Source organism: Heptranchias perlo, chromosome 1, assembly GCF_035084215.1.
Source record: "Heptranchias perlo isolate sHepPer1 chromosome 1, sHepPer1.hap1, whole genome shotgun sequence".
In the NCBI taxonomy this organism is placed as follows: Eukaryota; Metazoa; Chordata; class Chondrichthyes; order Hexanchiformes; family Hexanchidae; genus Heptranchias; species Heptranchias perlo.
This window is the reverse complement of record NC_090325.1, coordinates 9,100,644-9,127,498: the sequence shown is the minus strand read 5'-3', so window position 1 is coordinate 9,127,498 and position 26,855 is coordinate 9,100,644. Positions and strand designations below refer to the sequence as shown.

Here is a 26,855-nt window from a genome sequence, read left to right as displayed (position 1 = left end):
CCCATCCTCATCTTACCTCCACCTACTCACCTCGCCAGTACTCATCCTGCCAGTAACACGCGACCCAATCCTCATACAATCTCATGGCTCTATCCCATAGTCACCCTCTCATGCATCTCCCTCACGGCCAGCCTCACTCAACCTGCCACCACCTGTGCTGCAGCCACAGGGCATGCATCACATATGTGCAGTAGGCAGCGTAAGGCAAATGTTTCGTGAGCATGAAGTGGGTGCACAAGGGTGTCGGAGGGTTTGCCATGGGTGTTACCTATATTGAATTTCAGAGCAACAAACAGCACACATTATATTGGCACCACCACTGCCATGTCTCCGCGAATCCTGTCTGTTGTGTCCAATAATGCCCGCTCCTGGGTATCACTATGAGGACCCAGCACTGATGCCACCCATCGTGTTACTGCAGAGTAGGTGCAGGTGTATTTGCAGGGCTCTTCCGCGCAGACGACTGAGAGGCATCGGCGGTGTAGCCGGCTGCACCCTGGAAGGATGCGGAGGAGAAGTTGTGGAGGGCAGTGGTGACTTTGACAGCGACAGGTAAGCAGATGGTGCTGGGGCCAGCCAGGAGCAGCTCGGCATGAAAGAGCCTGCAGATCTCCACGACTACATGTCGAGCGAATCTGCGCCTCCGTGTGCACTGCTGCTCGGAGAGGTCCGGGGAGCTGCGCCTCGGTCTGTGGACCCTGTGGCGAGGGTAGTGCCCTCTGCGATGCGTCTCTCTCTGCGGTAGCCCTCCCTCCTGCTGTGCAGGTGGGCGTGCAACAACACCGTGTTGGGGGGCTCCACGTCTCTGCGGCGGACGGCGTGGACTGCGAGGCTGCTGGGGCTGGTCATGCTGTTCGTCCTCCGAGGGTGTCCACGCACCACCCACCTGGCAGGTGTTGGTCTGAGGGGTTGTGCAGGGTAGGTGGGTGGTTCCTCGGACTGGGGCTGCGGTTTCGTGTCGGTCTGTCCTCTGGCTTGGCGGGGGGTGGTGGGGGGCAGGGGTTGCCCTATGTGACGCGATGGCCTCCTGCGTGGGTGAGGGCTCTCCCCCGTGGAGTGCACCTTGGCACCTGCCACAGGCTGCTGGCTGCAACACGCCTGGTTGGAGGGAGACTGTTTCCCCCAGTGTGTGAAGCTCACTGCCTTGAACCTAAAATCCCACACTTCCTCTTTTGACAGCTGATTCAGCTCATTAACTGACCTCAACAAGCAAGGTAAGTACTCTCAAGTGGAACCCCGCTGGCTTTAATTGCCTGCAGGATTCCCACCAGCGGGGGCCACGCACGCAGCCCCGCACGTCAGCGGGGAACCCGGAAGTGGTCGGGATCGCGGCGCGATCCGGTCACGTGACCGCATATCGGGATTTTCGGGGACCCCCCGCTGGAAACCCGCAGGAAACCCGACCCTAAAATCGAGCCCCTTATATCTGTGTCCTCTGGTTCTTGACCATTCCGCCAATGGGAACAGTTTCTCTCTATCTACTCTGTCCAGACCCTTCATGATTTCTCAACCTGCCCTGTGACCTTCAATGATTTGTGCACGTATACCCCCAAAACTCTCTGTTCCTCCACCCCCTTTAGAATTGTACCCTTTCATTTATATTGCCTCTCCTTGTTCTTCCTACCGAAATGTGTCACTTTAGGTATTTTAGGTGTTGGTTGAAAGATAAATATTGGCCAGGACACCGGGGAGAACTCTCCTGCTCTTCTTTGAAGAGTGCCATTGGGTTTTTCTCACTAAGTTTGAGACCATCTGTTCAGCTGCCTCTGCCGCTAGCCCACCAAGCCAGGCTTCACCCATGTTTCCCCCCTGCACTAGCCCTGAACTCACATCTTTCTCTGGTTTCTCTCCTATCTCCCCTCATGGCCTCTTCAAGCTCATCTTGTCCGTGAGAGCCATCTCCTGCTCCCTTGACTCTATTCCACTAAACTGCTGACCACCCAACTTCCCTTCCTGGCCCCCATGCTAGCTGATATCGCAAATTATACCGTCTCCTGAGGTACTCTTCCCCCCTCCCTTTCAAATCTGTCATGAAGGGCTATGGGGAAAGAGCGGGGGGAGTGGGACGAATTGGATTGCTCTTACAGGCACGATGGGCCGAATGGCCTCATCCTGTGCTGTATGATTCTATGAGCACTCCCCCTCAAAAAACCCACCCTTGACCCCCCCCCGTCCTTGCAAACTACCGCCCCATCTCCACCCTCCCTTTCCTCTCCAAAGTCCTTCATCGTGTTGTTGCCTCCCAAATCCGTGCCTATCTTTCCCTCAACTCCATGGTTGAATCCCTGCAATCAGGTTTCCGCCCCTGCCACAGTACCGAAATGGCCCTTATCTAAGTCACAAATGACATCCTATGCGACAGTGACCGTGGTAAACTCTCCCTCCTCATCCTTCTCGACCTGTCTGTAACCTTTGACACAGCTGACCACACCATCCTCCTCCATCGCCCCTTCCTCCGTCATCCAGCTAAATATGATTGCGCTCGCCTGGTTCCACTCTTGCCTATTGCCATAGCCAAAGATTCGCTTGCCTCTGGAGTCCCCCGAGGATCTATCCTTGACCCCCCCCCCCTCCTATTTCTCATCTACATTCTGCCCCTCGGCGACATCATCCGTAGACATGGCGTCAGGTTCCACATGTACGCTGACGACACCCAGCTCTACCTCACCGCCACCTCTCTCGACCCCTCCACCGCCTTTGATTTGTCACGCTATTTGTCCGACATCTGATCCTGGGTGATCTGGCATTTTCTCCAGTTAAGCAGCGGGAAGATTGGAGCCATTGTCTTTGGCCCCGCCGAACTAAATGACCAGATAATCTGTTTTAGCTGTTGATTGAAGGATAAATTTTGACCAGGGGGAACTCCCCTGTTCTTCTTGGAATAGTACCATGGGATTGTTTACGTGCACCTGAGAGGGGAGACGTGGCCTCGGTTCGATGCCTTATCTGAAAGACGGCACCTCCGACAGTGCAGCACTCCCTCAGTACTGCATTGGGAGTGTGAGCCTAGATTTTGTGTTCAGATCTCTGGAGTGGGACTTGAGCCCATGATCTTCTGACTGGGATGCAAGAGTGCGACCAACTGAGCCACAGCTGACACCTTAAGGAATTTGTGTTTAACACTGAAAGGGAGAGGGAGAAAACTGTGAGAAGGGAAAATAAAATGACACGGTCCTATCTCCTCTGATGGGTAGTGGGTTTGGGTAGAAATTCCTAATGTGCAATATTCATCACAGTCACTCAATGATTTATTTTAAATAAATTGTATTAAATGGGTAACTAGTGCTTTAAAGTAACCAGTGTGTTAAATAGGGATGGGCAATAAAGTGTGTTAAATAGGGATGGGCAATAAATGCCGGCCTTGCCAGCGACGCCCACATCCCATGAACAAATTTTTAAAAAGCGCACTAAGAAAGTTTACCCAAATATGTTTTCCACAGGAACATAGGATCGGGAGTAAGCCGTTCAGCCCCTCGAGCCAGTTCCGCCGGTCAATTAAATCTTGGCTGATCCTTTGCACTAAGAAAAATAAACACCCTCTTCCGGAGCAAAATTCAGCTCTTATAAGGGTGAAATTCTCAGAAATCCCAGCTTTCAACGTCACGAATTAGAATCATAGAACCATACAGCACAGAAGGAGGCCTCTTGGCCCATCGTGACTGTGCCAGCTCCTTGAAAGAGCAATCCAATTAGTCCCATTCGCCCGCTCTTGCAGAGTCATAGAATCATACAGCAGAGAAGGAGGCCATTTGGCCCATCGTGCCTGTGCCAGCTCCTTGAAAGAGCAATCCAATTAGTCCCATTCCCCCCGCTCTTACAGAGGCATAGAATCATACAGCAGAGAAGGAGGCCATTCGGCCCATGATGGAGGCCATTCGGCCCACACTGTCGCCAGTCAATCACAGGGTGAAATGAAGAAGCCGTCCCGCATCTCGTTAAAGGAAACGTTTGACTGTCTTCAAGGTCAGGGAATGGCCTTCCTCCCCAGGCCAGCCCGTTTTGCGCCTGAGCTTCCCATCAGCGTTAAAACCGTAGTGATATTGTGAGTGCTGGCGTTCAGGTAACGCCGATTGGATAATCCAGGCTTGTGACACCGTAGACAAACACTAATGTTACAGTCATAAATCGACTCAAGCATTAGACATAGCTTTTTTACTGAAAAACTAGCAACAGCCCCTTCAAATAAACAGTTAAAACACAATTTATTTAAAGACTCGCCTCCCTCTTGCTTTTTCCCCCTCCATTGTCTCTTAGATGGAGCTGTGTAATATTAGTAACGAGCGCATTAACAAGCCCGTGTGAAATTGCTCTGTTCGCTATTTTAAAGGTGGCATCAACCCGGAGGTGCCCGATGTTTCTGATATTCCTGACCATGTACTGTGGAGCCTCAGGGACCACATGCGAGGGACAATTTTCCTGGGGCCCTGGGAAATGGGCGCAGCACACAGGGGAGGCACGCGGACACCCTTCCTCTGGGCCCTGAGTTCCTCTCAGAGCTAGTTTGCACGCCGTGGGTGTCATTGCAACGTCACAACAGTGACTATACTTCACTAAGTGCTCCATTGACTGTAAAGCGCTTTGGGACGTCCTGAGGTTGTGAAATGCAAGTCTTTCTTTTCTTTCTTTCATGCGGGCTGACGCTAAGGCCTCCTGTTGGACATAGGCATGAGGGCACTGGAACTTGAAGCGCTACTGCAAGCCTTAAAGGGCTGCAGCTGCTCAAAGGGGCTGGATTTTCTGGAGGCAGGGCGAGAACCTGCGGAGGGAAGCCTGGGTGAGCGAGGCGGAACCGCACAAAATTGCGGACAGATGTCCTGGAGCGTTTCTGAGAAGCTATTTCTTTTTTTTGTTGCCAGAAGTTAATTTTTTTAACGTGACAATGCAAGTTTTCATGGCAGCAGTTAAAAAAAATCACTGTGGAATCCAGCCGTACTGAGGGCTAGTCGTATAACAGCATCTTGCATTGGTGCCGAATCCATTGAGCAGGCAGTAGCGCATTGGACCAGTGTTCTATTTCCCCAGCATATATGGAAGGTCGTGAAAGGTCGTGACGCACGTGGCCTGGTAAGAGGGGGCTGAAGGCATCAACTGCAGCAGCACTGAAGGACACGGGTGCAACACCAAAAGAAGTTTAATGATCTCACCAGGACGGGAAGGTAAGTGTGAGCCTTTACATAGATTTAACAAAAAATGTTGTGGTATCTACCTAGCGTTTCCTATCGCTCAATGTAATCAGCTGCTTAAAATAGCTTCACCTAAATATGGTGCAGCCACTTGCACAATAAGGACTGATCTACTGATCACCAGCCACGCTCACTGCACACAAGTATCTGCAAGGATCTAATGCAGGAAAGTTGAGTGAAGCAGCACCACCTTCAGATTGACTGCAACGCCTTCTGAATGCAAAGGGGACAGTAACTGCTAATGTTGTAGGGGGGGTCACGATGCTGCAGAACGTCACAGAAGGCTTAAATGTCTGTGTAGGAGAGGGCAGCATATGACGGAAGGCAGGCCCCAGCTACTGATGGAGGACCTGCTATAGTTCAGGAAGTCACCCCATTTGAGGATAGGGCCGTAGAGCTCCAGCAATGCAAGAGGTAACAGGAGATGGTGAAGTGGGTGAGCACGTCCCCATTGTTCCCGTCCTTCCTACCCTCCCAGTCCTAGTCAATGCATCCAAAAATATGTCCAATTCTGGGCAACACACTTTAGGAAGGATGTCAAGGCTTGAAGAGGGTGCAGAGGAGATTTACCAGAATTGTACCGGGGATGAGGGACTTCAGTTATGTGGAGAGACTGGAGAAGCTGGGATTGTTCTCCTTAGAGCAGAGAAGGTTAAGGGGAGATTTAACAGAGGTGTTCAAAATTATGAAGGGTTTTAATAGAATAAATAGGGAGAAACAGTTTCCACTGTTGGGAGCATCGATAATCAGAGGACACAGATTTAAGATAATCGGCAAAAGAGCCTGAGGTGAGATGAGGAGAATTCTTTTTACGCAGTGAGTTGTTATGATCTGGAATGCACTGACTGAAAGGGCGGTGGAAGCAGATTCAATAGTAACTTTCAAAAGGAAATTGGATAAATACTTGAAAAGGAAAAAAATTGCAGGACTATGGGGAAAGAGCAGGGAGTGAGCCTAATTGGATAGCTCTTTCAAAGAGCCGGCACAGGCACGATGGGCTGAACGACCACCTTCTGTGCAGTATGATTCTGTGTCAACTTTCAGGACCTTCCCATGCCGATGACAGTGGTGATGAAGTCCATGATTATTAATTCGCCTGGCTATTAACTTGCCTTCAAATCTATTTACTCTTTATGTCTTCACAGGAATAGCAGAACAATTCGAGGTTGAACACTCTGTGCAATTTTCAATAAGTATCTCACCAGTCACCCCATCACAATTGCAAGACTTAGCATGCAGCAGCCCAGCTACATCCACTCGGTTGGGGGGGTGGGGGGGGCGGAAGAATGCAAATAGGGAGTGCGAGGGGAGCATTGAGGTGGAACTCCCGAGCACCCGAGAACTGGAACAGGAAGAGCAGGAGGAGATCCCTCGGTGGACCCAGATCCTCGTACATCATAAGAAGAAGGCTTTCAGAGCTCAATAGACTGTTGGGCGATTTGTCTGACAAGCAGCTTCCACGCCATGGCGACAGGTTGTGCAGGAGTTCACGTCCCGCGTGTGTGAGGTGCTGGGGCACTATTGCATTGAAAGCACGCAGACATCCCTGGAACAAGTGGCTGCTTTAGGGCCTGCTGCGCAGCTGGTTTCAACTGTGGCCGCAGTTCTCTCGCAAATAGCAAGACTCCTGCAGCACAGGCTGCTCGTCTGCTGACAACCTCCACAGACAAGGCTCATATTCTGCCAATCCTACCATGGCTCTGTATAACTCTACGGGTCAGGGTGACAGAGAAGCCGGGGGAAGGAGGAGGTTGGAACAGAAAGATAGAACTTGAATTGTCATATCACCTTTCACAACCTCAGGATGTCCCAAAGCACTTTAGAGCCAATGAAGTATTTTAGAAGTGCACTCACTGTTGTAATGTAAGAAATGTGGCAGCCAATTTGCATACAGCAAGCTCCCACAAACAGCAATGAGATAAGTGACTAGATAATCTGTAATAGGTGTTGGTTGAGGGATCACTATTGACCAGGACATTGGAAAGAACTCCCCTGCTCTTACTTGAATAGTGCCATGGGATCTTTTACATCCACCTGAGAGGGTTTAACATCTCATCCGAAAGACGGCACCCCTGACAGTGCAGCACTCACTCAGTATTGCACTGGCAGTGTCAGCCTAGATTGGGTACTCAAGTCTCTGGAGTGGGGCTTGAACCCATGACCTTCTGATTCAAAGGCAAGAGTCATACCACTAAGCCACGGCTGACACCCCTGTCAGACTATGGATGTTGATGTTGCGTCTTTGGAAGGACTCCACTTCCATTGCTATTAGTCTCCCGCCATGGGGGCCTGAAAGCGGGCAGGACGAGGCTGCTCCCCTGCAGTAGTTGAAGTGTTACAGCATAAAGTGGTCTACATGGTCCCTGAGATTGAAAGCCTACTCGGACCCCGGAGCTTGAGGAGGATGCGCCTCCACCCTCCTACTGGATGCATCTACGCATCTCCTGAAACCCTCCTGAGCCTTTGTTATTTTCACTGGTACAGGAAGAGCCCTGGTTGCTGGTATGCTGGGGTTCAATTGAAATTTTAAAGACTGAGATGGATAGATTTTTGTTGGGTAAGGGATATAGAGCAATGGTGGGCAAATGGAGTTGAGGTGCAGATCAGCCATGATCTCATTGAATGGTGGAACAGGCTCGATGGGCTGAATTGCCTACTCCTGTTCCTATGTTCCTGTGATAGACAGTGACTATCCTACCTTGCGTCATTGTGTGGGGTTGATTCACTATTCCAGGACCCTGCACAGGTAATGTTATGCTCCCATCTCCCCTCTTGTATCAGCCTTCGCAGGATTGTGCTGGCTTGTTGAGGGGGGGAAACTTGTTTAATTGGCCTCCAGTAGAGGGAGGATCCAAACTGCTGAGTAACTTCGCCATTGCAGGCAGAGGTCGTACACCATGAACTCTAGTCGCTCTGTGCCCGCACAAATTTCTAAATTTATGTTTCTGATTTTTTATTTCCATTTATTTTTCTGTCGCCCCACTCCCAACTCTTAATGTTCGAGGTTAGAGTGATTTTTTTTAACAAGAGTGTTCATGGCGCTTGACCTGTCTTCGAAGGTCAGTTTTCCAGTCAATCCAAAACCCAGATTCTGCAAATCAACATGGTCACACCATCCCTGGTTAGTCTTTGGCTTGAAAAGTTCAATCAGGAATTGCTACTGTCATTAAAAAGAAAGAAAGACTTGCATTTATACAGTGCCTTTCACAACCTCTGGATGTCCCAAGCGCTTTTCAGCCAATGAAGTATTTTTCAAGTGAAGTCACTGTTGTAATATAGGAAATGTGGCAGCCAATTTGCTTACAGCAAGATTCCACAAACAGCAATGTGATAATGACCAGTTAATCTGTTTTAGTGATGTTGGTTAAGGGATAAATATTGGTCTTATTGAAAAAAATTCATGCCATTGCAGTAGCACACAGAGAAAGTAAACTAATCTACAGCATGAGACGGGTTAATAAATTAATCCCAGCCTTAGGCAAAAATTCAGCCCAGGAGAAATGTTACATGTTTATTTTATTTATTGGAGGGAGATAGACATAGATGCATGGGTCACACGGAGACACAGTGAGCAAGACAGGGAGAGATAGAAAGAGAGACACACGCAGGGGCAGAGGGAGACACACATATGAGTCAAACATCTCACACAAAGACATGGTGAGCAAGACAGACAGAGGCAGAGAGAGACTCGTGGAGACAGAGGACACGTGGAGACAGAGAGAGAGACTCGTGGAGACAGAGGACACGTGGAGGCAGAGAGAGAGAGACACACACTTGCAGAGATAGGGCAAGGCAAACAGAAGCAAAGCAAGAGTCACAATGACAAAGTGAGACAGAGACAAAGCGATACATGCTAGGCAGAGGCAAATGGAAAGAGGCAGAAACATACACAGTTGAAAGAGATGGTGGGAAGTAGAGAGAAAAAAGCAAGAAAGACAGAGTAAGCACAAGAAACAGGGACTGAGCAAGAGAGACAGAGAGAGACACATAGGCAGAACAAGCTAGCCAGAGCGAGAGAGAGGAAGGTATTCTGTCCTCGCCTGGTGTACACATGCTTGTGTTGCTGTTATGGCAAAATGGGATGATATCTTGGGATTCATGTGATGTCATAAACAGCTGAAGAAAAGCGTTTGAGATAAAGAAAGGTAGAACTTGCATTTCTATAGCACCTTTCACAACCTCAGGACACCCCAAAGCGCTTTACAGCCAATGAAGTACTTTTGAAGTGAAGTCACTGTTGTAATGTAGGAAGCGCGGCAGCCAATTTGCGCACAGCAAGAACCCACAAACAGCAATGTGATAATGACCGGATAATCTGTTTTGATGGTTGAGGGATAAATATTGGCCAGGACATGGGGAGTCCGGTGACTCTGTAATCCGCAGACAGCGTACATTGTCATTGTACACCACGGATATCTTCAGATTTGGGTGTGGTTTTATGCTATTGCTGATCCACTCGGTCTCTGATGTGTAACATCCGCACTGAAGGATTAACGACTTGTGATGTTATTCCTGCAGTTTACTTTTTTTTTTCATTTCATTTTCCTCTCTCCGTTTGCTGCAGGCACTTGTTCTTGCTGGGACACAGTTCCATGGGCACTGACATAACCTAGACAGTGAGTGTCGGCAGCCGTTTCAATTCAAATTCCTGGGGCATTGGAACCGGTTCTGGGGGAGGTGGGACCAGTACAAACCGGACGGTCTGCACCTGGGCAGGGCCGGGACCGCTGTCCTAGGGGGAGTGTTTGCTAGTGCTGTTGGGGAGGGTTTAAACTAAAGTGGCAGGGGGTTGGGAACCTGAGCAGGGAGACAGAGGAAAGCGTGTCAGGAAGGGACAGAAGGTATGGAGTAAAAGGTAAAGTGTTAAAAAAGGAAAAAGCAGGAACTAAGTGTCACAAAACATATTTGAAAGTTCTTTATCTGAATGCACGTAGCATTCGTAACAAAATGGACGAATTATGGCACAAATAACTACGTATGGGTATGATCTTGTGGCCATTACAGAAACATGGCTGCAGGGTGACAACGACTGAGAATTAAATATGCCAGGGTATTTAACAATCAGGAAGGACAGGCAGGAAGGAAGGGGAGGTGGGGTGGCTATGTTAATAAAGGAAGGAATCACTGTAATACAGAGAAATGATATTGGGACAAAGGATCAGGATAATGAAACAGTTTGGGTAGAGATAAGGAATAATAAGGGAAAAAAAACACTAGTGGGCGTAGTATATAGGCCTCCTAATAGTTGCAAACTCTGCTGGAAGAAGTATTAATCTGGAAATAGTCGGGGCATGTAATAAGGGAACAGCTATAATTATGGGGGATTTTAACTATCATATTAACTGGACAAATCAAATTGGGCAGGGCAGCCTTGAGGAAGAGTTTATTGAGTGTATCAGGGATGGATTTCTTGAGCAGTATGTAACTGATCCTACAAGGGGGCAAGCAACCTTGGACCTGGTCCTGTGCAATGAGCCTGGATTAATTAATAATGTCCTAGTTAAGGATCCCATTGGAATGAGTGACCATAACATGGTTAAATTCCATATCCAATTAGAGGGAAAGAAGGTTGGTTCTCAAACAAGCGTACTGAGCTTGAATAAAGGAGACTATGATGGTATGAGAGCGGAATTGATTAAAGTAGACTGGGGAAATGGATTAAAGGGTAAGACGGTACATGAGCAGTGGTGTTCATTTAAGGAGTTATTTTACAACTTTCAAAAAAAAAATATTCCACTGAGGAAAAAAGGGTGTAAAAGAAATGACAGCCATCCGTGGCTAAGTAAAGAAATTAAGGATAGTATCCGACTAAAAACAAGGACATATAAGGTAGCCAAACTTAGTGGGAGGATAGAAGATTGGGACGTCTTCAAAAGACAGCAAAAAGTAACTAAAGGATTGATTAAGAAAGGGAAGATAGATTATGAAAATAAATTAGCAAAAAATATAAAAACAGATAGCAAGAGTTTCTACAGTTTTCTAAAAAGAAAACGGGTGGCTAAGGCAAACATAGGTCCCTTAGAGGATGAGACCGGGAAATTAATGGTGGGAAACATGGAGATGGCAAAAATGCTGAACAAATATTTTGTTTCAGTCTTTACGGTAGAGGACACTAAGAATATCCCAACACTGGACAAACAGGGGGCTTTAGGGGTGGAGGAGCTAAATAGGATTAAAATCACTAAGGAATTGGTACTCAGTAAAATAATGGGACTCAAGGCGGACCTGATGGCTTACATCCTAGGGTCTTGAGGGAAGTGGCAGTAGGGATTGTGGATGCTTTGGTAATAATTTTCCAAAATTCTCTGGACTCAACAAAGGTCCCAGCAGATTGGAAAACTGCTAATGTAACACCCTTATTTAAAAAGGGTAGTAGGCAGAAGGCTGGAAATTATAGACCAGTTAGCCTAACATCTGTGGTGGGTAAAATTTTGGAGTCTATTATTAAGGAGACAGTAACAGAACATTTGGATAAACATAATTTAATAGGACAAAGTCAGCATGGCTTTATGAAGGGGAAGTCATGTCTGACAAATTTGCTTGAGTTCTTTGAGGACATAACGTACAGGGTGGATAAAGGGGAACCAGTCGACGTAGTGTATTTAGACTTCCAGAAGGCATTTGACAAGGTGCCACATAAAAGATTATTGCTCAAGATAAAGAATCACTGGATTGGGGGTAATATTCTGGCATGGGTGGAGGATTGGTTATCTAACAGGAAGCAGAGAGTTGGGATAAATGGTTCATTCTCGGACTGGCAACCAGTAGCCAGTGGTGTTCCGCAGGGGTCGGTGCTGGGTCCCCAACTCTTTACAATCTATATTAACGATTTGGAGGAGGGGACTAAGTGTAACATATCAAAGTTTGCAGATGATACAAAGATGGGAGGGAAAGTAGAGAGTGAGGATATAGACAGGCTGGGTGAGTGGGCGGAGATTTGGCAGATGCAATACAGTATTGCAAAATGTGAGGTTATGCTCTTTGGCAGGAAAAATCAGAGAGCAAGTTATTATCTTAATGGCGAGAAACTGGAAAGTACTGCAGTACAAAGGGATCTGGGGGTCCTACTGCAAGAAAATCAAAAAGTTAATATGCAGGTGCAGCAGTTGATCAAGAAGGCCAATGGAATGTTGGCTTTTATTGCTCGGGGGATAGAATATAAAAACAAGGAGGTATTGCTGCAGTTATATAAGGTATTGGTGAGACTGCACCTGGAATACTGCATACAGTTTTGGTGTCCATACTTAAGAAAAGACATACTTGCTCTCGAGGCAGTACAAAGAAGGTTCACTCGGTTAATCCCGGGGATGAGGGGGCGGACATATGAGGAGAGGTTGAGTAGATTGCGACTCTACTCATTGGAGTTCAGAAGAATGAGAGGCGATCTTATTGAAACATATAAGATTGTGAAGGGTCTTGATCGGGTGGATGCAGTAAGGATGTTCCCAAAGATGGGTGAAACTAGAACTAGGGGGCGTAATCTTAGAATAAGGGGCTGCTCTTTCAAAACTGAGATGAGGAGAAACTTCTTCACTCAGAGGGTAGTAGGTCTGTGGAATTTGCTGCCCCAGGAAGCTGTGGAAGCTACATCATTAAATAAATTTAAAACAGAAATAGACAGTTTCCTAGAAGTAAAGGGAATTAGGGGTTACGGGGAGCGGGCAGGAAATTGGACATGAAGCTGAGTTCGGATCGGTCAAGGCCCTGTGGGTGGCGGAGAGGGCCCAGGGGCTGAGTGGCCGGGTCCTGCTCCTACTTCTTGTGTTCTTTAGATTTGAGGTTAGGATCAGATCAGCCATGATCTTATTGAATGGCGGAGCAGGCTCGAGGGGCCGATTGGCCAACTCCTGCTCCTATTTCTGATGTTCTTAACACTGTTCTCCTGTCCTCACCTGGTATACACATGCATTTCCAGTAGAAGTCACTGGAGAGCAATCTGAAAAAAAAGAACTTGCATTTCTATAGCGCCTTTCGCAACGTCCCACAGTGCTTCACACCCAACGATATCCTTATTCAAGTGTAGTCACTGCTGTGATGTAGGAAATGCAGCAGTCAATTGGCGCACAGCAAGGTCCCACAAACAGCGATGGGATAATGACCAGATCATCTGTTATTCAGTGCTGTTGGTTGACGGATAAATATTGCCCAGTACACCATGGAGAACTCCCCTGCTCTTCTATAGATTCTGGAACGGTTCCTGCAGATTGGAGGGTAGCAAATGTAACCCCACTATTTAAGAAAGGAGGGAGAGAGAAAACAGGGAACTACAGACCGGTTAGCCTGACATCAGTAGTAGGGAAAGTGCTAGAATCTATTATAAAGGACGTGATAACAGGACACTTAGAAAATAATAATAGGATTTGGCAGAGTCAACATGGATTTATGAAAGGGAAATCATGTTTGACAAACCTATTGGAGTTCTTTGAGGATGTAACTAGTAGAATAGATAAAGGGGAACCAGTGTATGTGGTGTATTTGGATTTTCAGAAGGCTTTCGATAAGGTCCCACACAGGAGGTTGGTGAACAAAGTTAAAGCACATGGAATTGGGGGTAATATACAGGCATGGATTGAGAATTGGTTAACAGACAGAAAACAAAGAGTAGGAACAAACGGGTCTTTTTCAGGTTGTCAGACTGTGACTAGTGGGGTACTGCAGGGATCAGTGCTTGGGCCCCATCTATTCATAATCTATATCAATGATTTGGATGAGGGGACCAAATGTAATATGTCCAAGTTTGCTGATGACACAAAACTAGGTGGGAATGTGAGTTGTGAGGAGGATGCAAAGAGGCTTCAAGGGGATATAGACAGGCTAAGTGAGTGGGCAAGAACATGGCAGATGGAATATAATGTGGAAAAATGTGAAGTTATCAACTTTGGTAGGAAAAGCAGAAATGCAGGGTATTTTTTAAATGATGAGAGATTGGGAAATGTTGATGTTCAAAGGGACCTGGGTGTCCTTGTACATGAGTCATTGAAAGCTAACATACAGGTGCAGCAAGCAATTAGGAAGGCAAATGGTATGTTGGCCTTTATTACAAGAGGATTTGAGTACAGGAGTAAAGATGTCTTACTGCAATTATATAGGGCCTTGGTGAGACCGCACCTGGAGTATTGTGTACAGTTTTGGTCTCCTTACCTAAGAAAGGATATACTTGCCATAGAGGGTGTGCAACGAAGGTTCACAGACTGATTCCTGGGATGGCGGGATTGTCCTATGAGGAGAGATTGAGTACACTGGGCCTGTGTTCTCTAGAGTTTAGAAGAATGAGAGGTGATCTCATTGAAACATACAAAATTCTTACAGGGCTCAACAGGGTAGATGCAAGGAGGATGATTCCTCTGGCTGGGGCGTCTAGAACCAGGGGTCACAGTCTCAGAATAAGGGGTAGGCCATTTAGGACTGAGATGAGGAGAAATTTCTTCACTCAGTGGGTGGTGAATCTTTGGAATTCTGTACCCCAGAGGGCTGTGGAGGCTCAGTCATTGAGTACATTCAAAACAGAGATCGATAGATTTCTAGATATTAAAAGCATCAAGGGATATGGGGATGGTGCAGGAACATGGCTTTGAGGTAGAAGATCAGCCAAGATCTTGTTGAATGGTGGAACAGGCTCGAGGGCCAGATGGCCTACTCCTGCTCCTATTTCTTATGTTCTTTGAAATAGTGCTGTGGGATCTTTAATCTACCTGGGAGGGCAGAAGGGGCCTGGGTTTAATGTCTCACCTGAAAGGCAGCGCCTCCGACAGTGCAGCACTTCCTCAGTACTGCACTTGAGTATCAGCTGTCATTTATTTCTTATTTATTATGGAATAGAAATTGAACTCACAACCTTCTGACTCAGAGGCAAGAGTGCTAACCACTGAACCACACCAAAGTGAAGCAGGAAACTTGCCATTCCAGTTGTAGTGCCCCAGGTAAGATTAGCTAACTCAACAAAGACCAGGTAACGAGGTTGAGACCTTCCAAGGTCGTATGGCACTGGATCAGACAGAGAGATGCCTTTACCCTGTAGTTCATTGGGGAAACTCATCCCTGATGTTTATTCAGAAACAGCTCAGAGCTGATTGCGGTGAAATTGGATATTAAACGGCAAATTTTGCCAGGTTCTGCGCCAGCTCAGAGTCTCACTCAGTGGGGTCGGAAAATTGGGCATAGAGGTATTCCAAAAAGCGGGAGCACCACAAATCGACCGGGCTGAACTCTACACCCAAATCTATGCTCTGTACTCCAATTTTTGTTGGGTAATAGTATCAAGGAATAGGGAGCAAAGGCTGGGGTGGAGGTACAGGTAGAACAGGCTTAAAGGGCTGAATGGCCCATTTCTGCTCTTAAAGCACTCTTGACTCTGAGTCGGAAGGTTGAGCTTTCAAGTCCCCACTCCAGAGACGTGAGCACAAAATCTCGACTGACATTCTAGTGCGGTCCTGAGGGAGTCTTTTGGATGAGATGTTAAACCAAGGCCCCGCCGGCCCTCTCAGATCCCATAGGACCATTTCGAAGAAGAGCAGAGGAGTTCTCCCTGGTGTCCTGGCCAATATTTGCCCCTCAACCAACATCACTAAAACAGATTATCTGGTCATTATCACATTGCTGTTTGCAAAACCTTGCTCTGCACAAATTGGCTACCACATTTCCTACATTACAACAATGACTACCCTTGAAAAGTACTTCATTGGCTGTAAAGCGCTTTGGGTCATCCTGAGGTCATGAAAGGCACTATATAAATGCAAGTTCTTTCTTTTTAATGTACCCAATCAGTAAAGGCTGTACGCTCGGTGTGGAGCCTTGGATAATATAACCATATATCTATAATATATTTAAAATCTTATGTCCTCTCTACATTTCCTCTCTACAAAACCTTACTTCTTATAGTCGGGTTTCTGTCATACTTTTGTGTCAACTTTTTCCATTATAGATTCCAATGTCCACATTTATAACAGAAAATTCCTATGTAAACTCATCACAGGGTAGATGCTGAGAGATTGTTTCCCCAGGCTAGAGAGTCTAGAACTAGGGGGCATAGTTGCAGGATAAGGGGCCGGCAATTCAAGACTGAGATGAGGAGGAATTTCTTCACTCAGAGGGTTGTGAATATTTGGAATTCTCTACCCCAGAGGACTGTGGATGTTCAGTCATTCAAGGCTGAGATGGATAGATTTTTGGACCCTAGGGAAATCAAGGGATATGGGGATCGGGCGGGAAAGTGGAGTTGAGGTCGAAAATCAGCCATGATCTTATTGAATGGCGGAGCAGGCTCGAGGGGTCATGTGGCCTACTCCTGCTGCTATTTTTTATGTTCTTATGTCACGCTGTAATTGTACCATCCTGCCAACGATGGCACTGTAGCGCCTCAGTTCTGTGTCTCCCAACTCTTCCTCCTGTACTGCAGAGAAACCTCTACGCTCCAGTCAGCTCTACAGGGGCAATTTTAACCCTGCTCACCTGCAGAATGTGGGCGGGCAGTTAAAATCGGCCTGGAGACATACCCGCCGACGTCACGTTCCTTTCCGCAGTCTTCCATCTTAACCCGCTCTTCTGAAACCAGTGGGGTCCACCTTTAAATATGCAGATCAGGCTCCGATTATGTCATCGGGGCTCGACTGCTATTTTAACCGGTGGACTGAGAGGGTAAGCCACTGTGGCTTTCGGGCCAGGTAAAGCTACAACAACTACAACTTGCATTTATATAAATGTACCAAGGTGCTTCACAAGAGCGATTATCAGACAAAATTTGACATGAGCCACATAAGGAGATAATCTTTCAAAACTGAGATGAGGAGAAACTTCTTCACTCAGAGGGTAGTAGGTCTGTGGAATTTGCTGCTCCAGGAAGCTGTGGAAGCTACATCATTAAATAAATTTAAAACAGAAATAGACAGTTTCCTAGAAGTAAAGGGAATTAGGGGTTACGGGGAGTGGGCAGGAAATCGGACATGAATTTAGATTTGAGGTTAGGATCAGATCAGCCATGATCTTATTGAATGGCGGAGCAGGCTCGAGGGGCCGATTGGCCTACTCCTGCTCCTATTTCTTATGTTCTTATGTTCTTATATTAGGATAGGTGACCCAAAGCTTGGTCAAAGAGGTAGGTTTTAAGGAGCGTCTTAAAGGAAAAGAGAGAGGCGGAGAGGTTTAGTGAGGGAATTCCAGAGCTCACAACCTAGACAGCTGAAGGCACGGCCGCCATTGGTGGGGTAATTAAAATTGGGGATGCGCAAGAGGCCAGAATTGGAGGAGCGCAGCAATCTCGGAGGGTTGTAGGGCTGGAGGAGGTTACGGAGATAGGGAGGGGGCGAGGCCATGGAGGGATTCGAACACAAAGATGAGAATTTATAATTTTAAAAGATAGTGGGTGGAAGAGCAGAGGCCAGAAAACGCCTGAAGAAGTGAGTTTATTTTTACTTTCCACGTGGGGCCAGGAGGAGCAGGAGACGCACAGAACGGGAAGATCCTAGCTCCTATCCCCAGCCTGTGCTGAGCCAGTTGATCTCAGCTGGGGTGTTAGTGGGGTCAGTACAGTAAGAAGGTGAAGCAGTTTGCCAAGCTCCCTGCTCCCTGATCGCCGGAAAGTGCACGAGCGCCACCCGCCGGACGAGAACAGGATCAGGCTCCGCTTCACGTGATGCCCTTCACGGTCCAAGAGCCACCGTCCGCACTTACGTACGAGCGACGTCCGGTCGGGCAGGGCACGGCCGAGCCGTTGACCCTGGGTAGCCCAGCAACGGGGGTCAGGAGAGTGCGCAGTGAGAAAAAGAGGGCAGATAAAAAAACCGTGACAGATTGGCAGGGATGTAAAATATAATAATAAAAAATGAAACGTTACAAAAACTCGAATTCCGATGCAGAGAGAATAACGACAGCGAAGGTACGATGTCAAAGAGCAGAGGGCGACAAGGAAGCCTCACTTCCCCTTGACCCCGACCTTGTTGCGACGGTGTGTTATTTTTTTTGTTTTTTGTTTTGCCGATCGCTGACTTCTCCCCTCTCCTCTCACCAGCTGCCCTGTCACCCTTCACGGCAGCCCGAAGGATCGGCCACCCGTACCAGAACCGCACGCCTCCGAAGCGGAAGAAGCCCAGGACCTCATTCAGCCGCCTGCAGATCTGCGAGCTGGAGAAGCGCTTCCACCGGCAAAAGTACCTGGCCTCGGCCGAGAGGGCCACGCTGGCCAAGGCTCTCAAGATGACAGACGCCCAAGTCAAGACCTGGTTCCAGAACAGAAGGACCAAGTGGAGGTAACGGCCTGCCGCTCGCCTGTAAAACTCTCTTGTCCTCTTGGTCTCCTTGCTCCACCAGCGGGTGTTCAGCCGGGACTCAGACGGGTCGCACTCTCGCCTCTGAGTCAGAAGGTCGTGGGTTCAAAATGAGCCTGATTAACGCACCTGTGAAGCGCCTCGGGACGTTTTACTACGTTAGAGGTGCTATATAAATGCAAGTTGTTCAAGTCCCACTCCAGGCACTTGAACACAAAATCCAGGGCTGACACTCCCAGTGCAGTACCGAGGGAGCGCTGCACTGTCGGAGGTGCCGTCTTGCGGATGAGACGTTAAACTGAGGCCCCGTCTGTCCTCTCAGGTGGACGTAAAAGATCCCTTGGCACTACTTTGAAGAAGACAAGGGGAGTCCTGGCCAATAATTATCCCTCAATCAAATCACTGAAACACATTAGCTGGTCATTTACAGGGCTATGGGGAAACAGCAGGGGATTGGGACCAATTGGATAGCTCTTTCAAACAGCCGGAACAGGCACGATGGGCCGAATGGCCTCCTCCTGTGCTGTACCTACTCTGATACTATGATAATATGAAGTCTTTCTTTTTTCTTTTTCTCATCCTTCCTGACCTCTCTCGCTTTCTCTTAAAAGAATAAGAATGTGGAACTCGCTGCCACATCAAGTGGTTGAAGCACTGACACATTTAAGGGGAGGCTTGATGCATGCATGAGGGAACATAAGAACATAAGAAATAGGAGCAGGAGTAGGCCAATCGGCCCCTCGAGCCTGCTCCGCCATTCAATAAGATCATGGCTGATCTGATCCTAACCTCAAATCTAAATTCATGTCCAATTTCCTGCCCCCTCCCCGTAACCCCTAATTCCCTTTACTTCTAGGAAACTGTCTATTTCTGTTTTAAATTTATTTAATGATGTAGCTTCCACAGCTTCCTGGGGCAGCAAATTCCACAGACCTACTACCCTCTGAGTGAAGAAGTTTCTCCTCATCTCAGTTTTGAAAGAGCAGCCCCTTATTCTAAGATTATGCCCCCTCGTTCTAGTTTCACCCATCCTTGGGAACATCCTTACCGCATCCACCCGATCAAGCCCCTTCACAATCTTATATGTTTCAATAAGATCGCCTCTCATTCTTCTGAACTCCAATGAGTAGAGTCCCAATCTACTCAACCTCTCCTCATATGTCCACCCCCTCATCCCCGGGATTAGCCGAGTGAAACTTCTTTGTACTGCCTCGAGAGCAAGTATGCCTTTTCTTAAGGGAGAAGGGAATAGAGAGAAATGGGAGCAAGAGATAATTAGAATGGGAGGCACCTTGTGTGGCCTCTTTCTGTGCTGTAGATTCTATACTTCTAGAAATTAGCATGCAAGGCGCAGCCAGCAGCGAAGGGCAGCGCAAAATCTACGCTGCTAAGTGGTTTCAGTAGTAATCAGACCTTTTTCTGGCGGGTGAAGGGGTTGAGAGATCGGGAGTCGGGAGGCAGGAATCGAGATCTAAGCAAAAAACCTGAAATAAAAGCAGAAAATGCTGGAAACACTCAGCAGGTCAGGCAGCACCCGTGGAGAGGGAGACAGAGTTAACGGGGGGTAATTTTAATCTAACCTGCTGTCGGGACACTGACAGGATCGGGTGGAATGTCGTTTTTACACCACGCCCGATATTACTCTCCATTGACTTCAATAGAGTCAAATAGAGCAGGTCAGAGGCTGGGTATTCTGTGGCGAGTGACTCACCTCCTGACTCCCCAAAGCCTTTCCACCATCTACAAGGCACAAGTCAGGAGTGTGATGGAATACTCTCCGCTTGCCTGGATGAGTGCAGCTCCAACAACACTCAAGAAGCTCGACACCATCCAGGACAAAGCAGCCCACTTGATTGGCACCCCCATCCACCACCCTAAACATTCACTCCCTTCACCACCGGCGCACAGTGGCTGCAGTGTGTACCATCCACAGGATGCACTGCAGCAACTCGCCAAGGCTTCTTCGACAGCTCCTCCCAAACCCGCGACCTCTACCACCTAGAAGGACAAGAGCAGCAGGCACATGGGAACAACACCACCTGCACGTTCCCCTCCAAGTCACACACCATCCCGACTTGGAAATATATCGCCGTTCCTTCAACGTCGCTGGGTCAAAATCCTGGAACTCCCTTCCTAACAGCACTGTGGGAGAACCTTCACCACATGGACTGCAGCGGTTCAAGAAGGCGGCTCACCACCACCTTCTCAAGGGCAATTAGGGATGGGCAATAAATGCCGGCCTTGCCAGCGACGCCCACATCCCATGAACGAATAAAAAAAACAGAGCCAGGGAAAAGGTAAGTGGGTAGGTGGGGGCTGGGGGGTGGGGTGGAAAGAACAAAGGGTGGAGATAGGGCGGAGGGCAGGAGTGATTGAATAACAAAAGGGATGATGGTGCAAGGCAAAAGGAGGTGGTAATGGGACAAGTAAAGAAACAAAAGATGGGGGCCAGAGGAGGCGTAAACGATTACAGCAGAACCATTACCAGCACCTGCTGCCCCGAGAAGCTGGGAGCGGTGGTTATGATCTAAAGTTGTTGAACTCAAGATTGAGGCCAGAGGGCTGTCAGTAAAAACTTGGTGAGCTTGCTGAGTCACTTCCCCCTCCCTGCGTTAGTTGTTTCCACTATAGGTTCGGGGGTGGGTGAGGGGGAGTGTGTGAGCGATCTTCCCTATTCAGGGCTGCCTTCACCAGTTTAATTGTCCACCGCTGACACAAGAATCTGGTAATGTCCCCGAGGAAAGAATAATAACTAGCTTTTTATGCAACAAATTACAGCTAACCACGCAGTTTGTCTACCTGCTAGCTGAGCGGCAGATGTGTTCAAACATGCTGTACATGCTGTGAGAAGTATGAATAGGATAATATCACAAGAATGTAGGAATAAGGAAAAACCAATGAATCCAAATCATCCAAATCATTCCCCCATTCAGGCCCACCCAGAAAAAAAGTTTGTTGCCTTAGAGGTGACCTCTCTCTCACCTTTAATCTTTCACATTCAACCTCTCACGGGCAGCAGAGAAGGTTAAGGGGAAATTTAATAGAGGTGTTCGGAATCATGAAGAGGTTTTAATAAAGTAAAATAAGGAGAAACTGTTTCCAATGGGCAGGAGGGTCGATAGCCAGAGGACACAGATTTAAGATAATTTAGCAAAAGAACCAGAGGGGAGATGAGGAGAATTTTTTTTTAACGCAGGGAGTTGTTATGATCTGGAATGCACTGCCTGAAAGGGCGGTGGAAGCAGATTCAATAGTAACTTTCAAAAGGGAATTGGATAAATACTTGAAAAGGAAGAAAATTGCAGATCTCTGGGGAAAGAGCAGGGGGAGTGGGAGGAATTGGATCGCTCTTTCAAAGAGTTGGCTCAGGCACGATGGGCCGAATGGCCTCCTGCTGTGCTGTAAGATTCTATGATTTTCTCTCTCTGTTTTGTCAATGCTGCATCTCTGAACTCCTTTCTGCTCAGGATCGCTGTGGGGTTTGTTTCCCTGACCGGTGCTGCTCGCTCACGAACGCGTACTAGATTCCTGTCCACGCTTTTAAACGCAGGCGTTAGCGTATTAGTCAGAAAATGTGCCCCACGAGCAGCAACACTCTAAGTGCATTTGCGCAGACTTCCTCTGCAACTTCGGGCCGGCAACGCCTCGATTTTAAAATTGTCATCCTTGTTTTCAAATCCCTCCATGGCCTCGCCCCTCCCTATCCCTGTAACGTCTCCAGCCCTACAACCCTGCGCGATCTCTGCGCTCCTCCAGTTCTGGCCTCTTGCGCATCCCCGATTTTAATCGCTCCACCATTGGCGGCCGTGCCTTCAGCCGTCTCGGCCCTAAGCTCTGGAATTCCCTCCCTAAACCTCTCCACCCCTCTCTCCTCCTTTATTCGCTCCTTAAAACCTCCCTCTTTGACCAAGCTTTTGGTCACCTGTCCCTAAATTGGGGGGTAATTTTAACCTATCTCGCCAGGCAGAAATCCCACGGGATCGGATGGAACGACGGTTTTACACTCCGCCCAACATTCCTCACTATTGACTTCAATAGAGAGTGAAATCAGGCAGGTGTAAAACCAGCTTTGCTCCCAATCCCTTCAGTTTCCTGACAGGCGGGTTAGGTTAAAATTACACCCCATCTCCTTTTGTGGTTCGGTGTCAAATTTTGTTTGATAACACTCGTGTGAAATGTCTTGAGACGTTTTCCTACATTAACGAGTTGTTGTTGTTTCTTGGTATTAACATAGAAACATAGAAAATAGGAGCAGGAGTAGGCCATTCGGCCCTTCGAGCCTGCTCCGCCATTCAATATGATCATGGCTGATCCTCTATCTCAATACCATATTCCCGCTCTCTCCCCATACCCCTTGATGCCTTTTGTGTCTAGAAATCTATCCAGCTCCTTCTTAAATATATTCAGTGACTTGGCCTCCACAGCCTTCTGTGGTAGAGAATTCCACAGGTTCACCACCCTCAGGGTGAAGAAATTTCTCCTCATCTCAGTCCTAAATGTCCTACCCCATATCCTGAGACTGTGACCCCTCGTTCTGGACCCCTCCAGCCACGGAAAACTTCTTCCCTGCATCCAGTCTGTCCAGCCCCATCAGAATTTTATATGTTTCAATGAGATTTATCGAGAATTTCTAAATATGTTCGAGGTCAAACAAAGAAAATCATCACACAAGGAAATCTCACCCCTTCATTCCTCCTAATTTACCCCCTACACGCTTGCCCTTCTCTCTGCATGTTCACTGTGTTGCGATCAAGACTTGTTGCACTGTGTCTTCCTCCAACTCATATTAGACTCTGGAACTGCTCACCTCCCTCGGCCTTCCTAGAGCATAGTTTAGATGCACAGTAGACCTGCTCATCAACCTGCAATGGCTTCCTGTCCCACAATGCGTTGATTTCAACATCCTTGCCCTCATTGATGAATCTGTCCGTGGGCTCGTCCCACCCTTACATCGGAAATCGCCGCTAACCCCTAGCTCTCAACTCGCCCGCTTCCAACTCTGCTTTACTGTATAGGGACAGACACGCACACACCCATGCAGGGAATAGATATACACACACATACAGAGACAAATATACACACTCACAGTCAGGGACCGATACACACACTCAAATACAGAGAGAAATACACACACTCACAGTCAGGGACCAATGCACACACTCAAATACAGAGAGAAATACACACACTCACAGTCAGGGACCAATGCACACACTCAAATACAGAGAGAAATACACACACTCACAGTCAGGGACCAATGCACACACTCAAATACAGAGAGAAATACACACACTCACAGTCAGGGACCAATGCACACACTCAAATACAGAGAGAAATACACACACTCACAGTCAGGGACCAATGCACACACTCAAATACAGAGAGAAATACACACATGCACAGTCAAGGACCGATACACACACTCACATACAGCGACAGATACATACACTCACAGGTATAGATATACACACTTATACAAGCACCGACACACACACTCACATCTAGGGACAGACACGCGCACACACACACACACACACACAGAGACAGGGACCGACACACACACACACACACACACACAGAGACAGGGACCGACACACACACACACACACACAGAGACAGGGACCGACACACACACACACACAGAGGTAGGGCCAGATACACACACACACACACACACACACACACAGAGACAGGGACCGACACACACACACACACACACACAGAGACAGGGACCGACACACACACACACACAGAGACAGGGACTGATACACACACACACACACACACACACAGAGGTAGGGCCAGATATACACACACACACACACACACACAGAGACAGGGACCAATACACACACACACACACACACACAAAGAGGTAGGGCCAGATACACACACACACACACACACACACAGAGGTAGGGCCAGATATACACACACACAGAGGTAGGGCCAGATACACACACACACACACACACACAGAGGTAGGGCCAGATATACACACACACACACACACACAGAGACAGGGACCGACACACACACACACACAGAGGTAGGGCCAGATATACACACACACATACACACACACACACACACAGAGGCAGGGACCGACACACACACACACACACACACAGAGGCAGGGACCGATACACACACACACACACACACACAGAGGTAGGGCCAGATATACACACACACACACACACACACACAGAGACAGGGACCGACACACACACACACACACACATACACACACACACAGAGGTAGGGCCAGATATATACACACACACACACACACACACAGAGGTAGGGCCAGATATACACACACACATACACACACACACACACACACAGAGACAGGGACCGACACACACACACACATACACACACACACAGAGGTAGGGCCAGATATATACACACACACACACACACACAGAGGTAGGGCCAGATATATACACACACACATACACACACACACACAGAGGCAGGGACCGACACACAAACATATGTGAGGATGAGCACACTTGGGGCAGGACACCACTAACATTGATAAGAGTAGGAAAAAAGATGAGATAAATCAAGAAGTAGCGATACGATGACACGAAGCTTGGGTTTTAAAAGCGTGCCGATTGTAGCAGGAGTCGAATGAATAATTACTTCCCAATGCACAATCTCTCTGTGGTTTTGGTTTTTTTTTTAAAATCAGAAGGCAGACAGCTGAAGAACGGGAGGCTGAGCGACAGCAGGCAAACAGACTGATGATTCAGCTTCAGCAGGAGGCCTTTCAGAAATCGCTGACTCAGCCCATTCAGCAGGATCCACTGTGCGTACACAACGCCTCACTCTACGCCCTGCAGAACCTGCAGCCCTGGGCGGACGACAGCGGCAAAATCACCTCCGTGACCTCCGTCGCCTCGGTGGTCTGAGCGACGATAAATTGACAATCGTTTTATTTTCCACTGGCAAAGACTCTCGAACTTCTGGTACCAAATAACGCTGCACATTACTGTATATTACTGGCTGGAATCTTTTCTTTTTAAATGTAAAATGTAAGGTACACACACACACACACACAAAAAAAAACTTGCTAAAGGGTTATTGCAATGCAAAAAGTAATAAAAAAAAAGATTCACTAAATCAAACTTTTATTTTGAACTGTTTCAAAAAGCGTGAGACTCAAACGAATCCAAACAGCAGCTTGCCTTTACATGGTAGAGCATAAAAAAAACTTCCCGAGACATTCTGGCAGAGGAGAAATGCACAGCGAGTGTTAACTAGTCGACTTAGCTACTATGCAAATTCAGTCAACGGCGGCAAGATAATATGCTCCCGAGCAAAGTTCGTTCATTCGAGGCGTTAATACCTCAAATGACCGTAAGTGCGTACAACTTGGCTGGGCAAACAATGGGGGTTAAATTCGGGAGTGCCCATTTCAGGGGGTTTTCCTCCCCCCCCCAGCTCCGGGTTATTACCCCCCCTGTGCACAATTGGCGAGGTTCTCGGAGCCCCGGATATTTGTCCTCAGACCTCATTACAATGAGGTCTGAGGACCTCATTTGCCTGAGGAAGGAGAAAATCTCCGAAAGCTTGTGAATTTAAAATAAAATTGCTGGACTATAACTTGGTGTTGTAAAATTGTTTACAATTGTCAACCCCAGTCCATCACCGGCATCTCCACATCATCATTACAATGAAGACGGCGATGCAGGAGGAGGCAGCTTAAGGTGAGTGGCCCAAGTTCCAGCGCAGCGGCCCCCCACGGGGGCCTTTGTGCTCGCTTCAGATCGCGGGAGTCGGACTTGGTACCGTGGGGGGGGGGGGGGGGGGCGTGGAGGGTTTGAGGGCCCCGGGGTGGGGGTGGGGGTGGGGGGGGGCCTGGAGGTCGGGGGCCGGAGGAAGGAGGGAAATCGGGAGTCTGGGCCAAGGCCTGGATGGTCGAGGATTTTGGGACCGGGAGCGGTGCCCATTGTGGTAAGTACTCACCTTTCTTTAATGCATGCGGTGTTTAGGGTTGGCCTTCTCTGGGACAGCCGGTGCTGGCATTGGCTGCCTCAGGGCAAACCAATATTGGAGTGGGGACCTGAAGCGGGCATTAACCCCCTTATTTCCACGTGCAAAGGGGCTAGCGCCTGCTTTAGGCTTGGGTAAAGGCCGCCTCTTGTTTGTCCTTACTCAATATGGTGGGCGGCTCACTTCCTGCCCGCCATTTTGGGGCCTCAGGAGGCCAAGTTGCACCTGAAGGATGGGCGCTACGCGGCCCAATTTAACCCCCAATACCTTTCGAGTTACAAATCTTGAGCTCAATCTTCCCGGGTCGAATTTCAAATTCGCACTGTAATGCACTGCTTTAAATACCTTAATTTCCTACAAGTTTCTTAATGAAATGCCCTCATTAGGCATGTCCAGCCTGGCAGCATGA

The 26,855-nt window shown here is 48.0% G+C and overlaps 1 protein-coding gene across 1 annotated transcript in view; it reads left to right on the top strand.

The window, feature by feature from the left end:
- tlx2 (T cell leukemia homeobox 2) overlaps positions 1-26,043 on the top strand; it is a 58,132-nt gene extending 32,089 nt beyond the window's left edge. The window contains exons 2-3 of the mRNA XM_067980172.1: positions 18,187-18,424; positions 25,143-26,043. Of these exons, the coding sequence (XP_067836273.1) occupies positions 18,187-18,424; positions 25,143-25,362 (458 nt within the window). The 3' untranslated portion in view covers positions 25,363-26,043. The remainder of the gene's footprint in view (positions 1-18,186; positions 18,425-25,142) is intronic.
- The last annotated feature ends 812 nt before the right edge of the window (positions 26,044-26,855 follow it).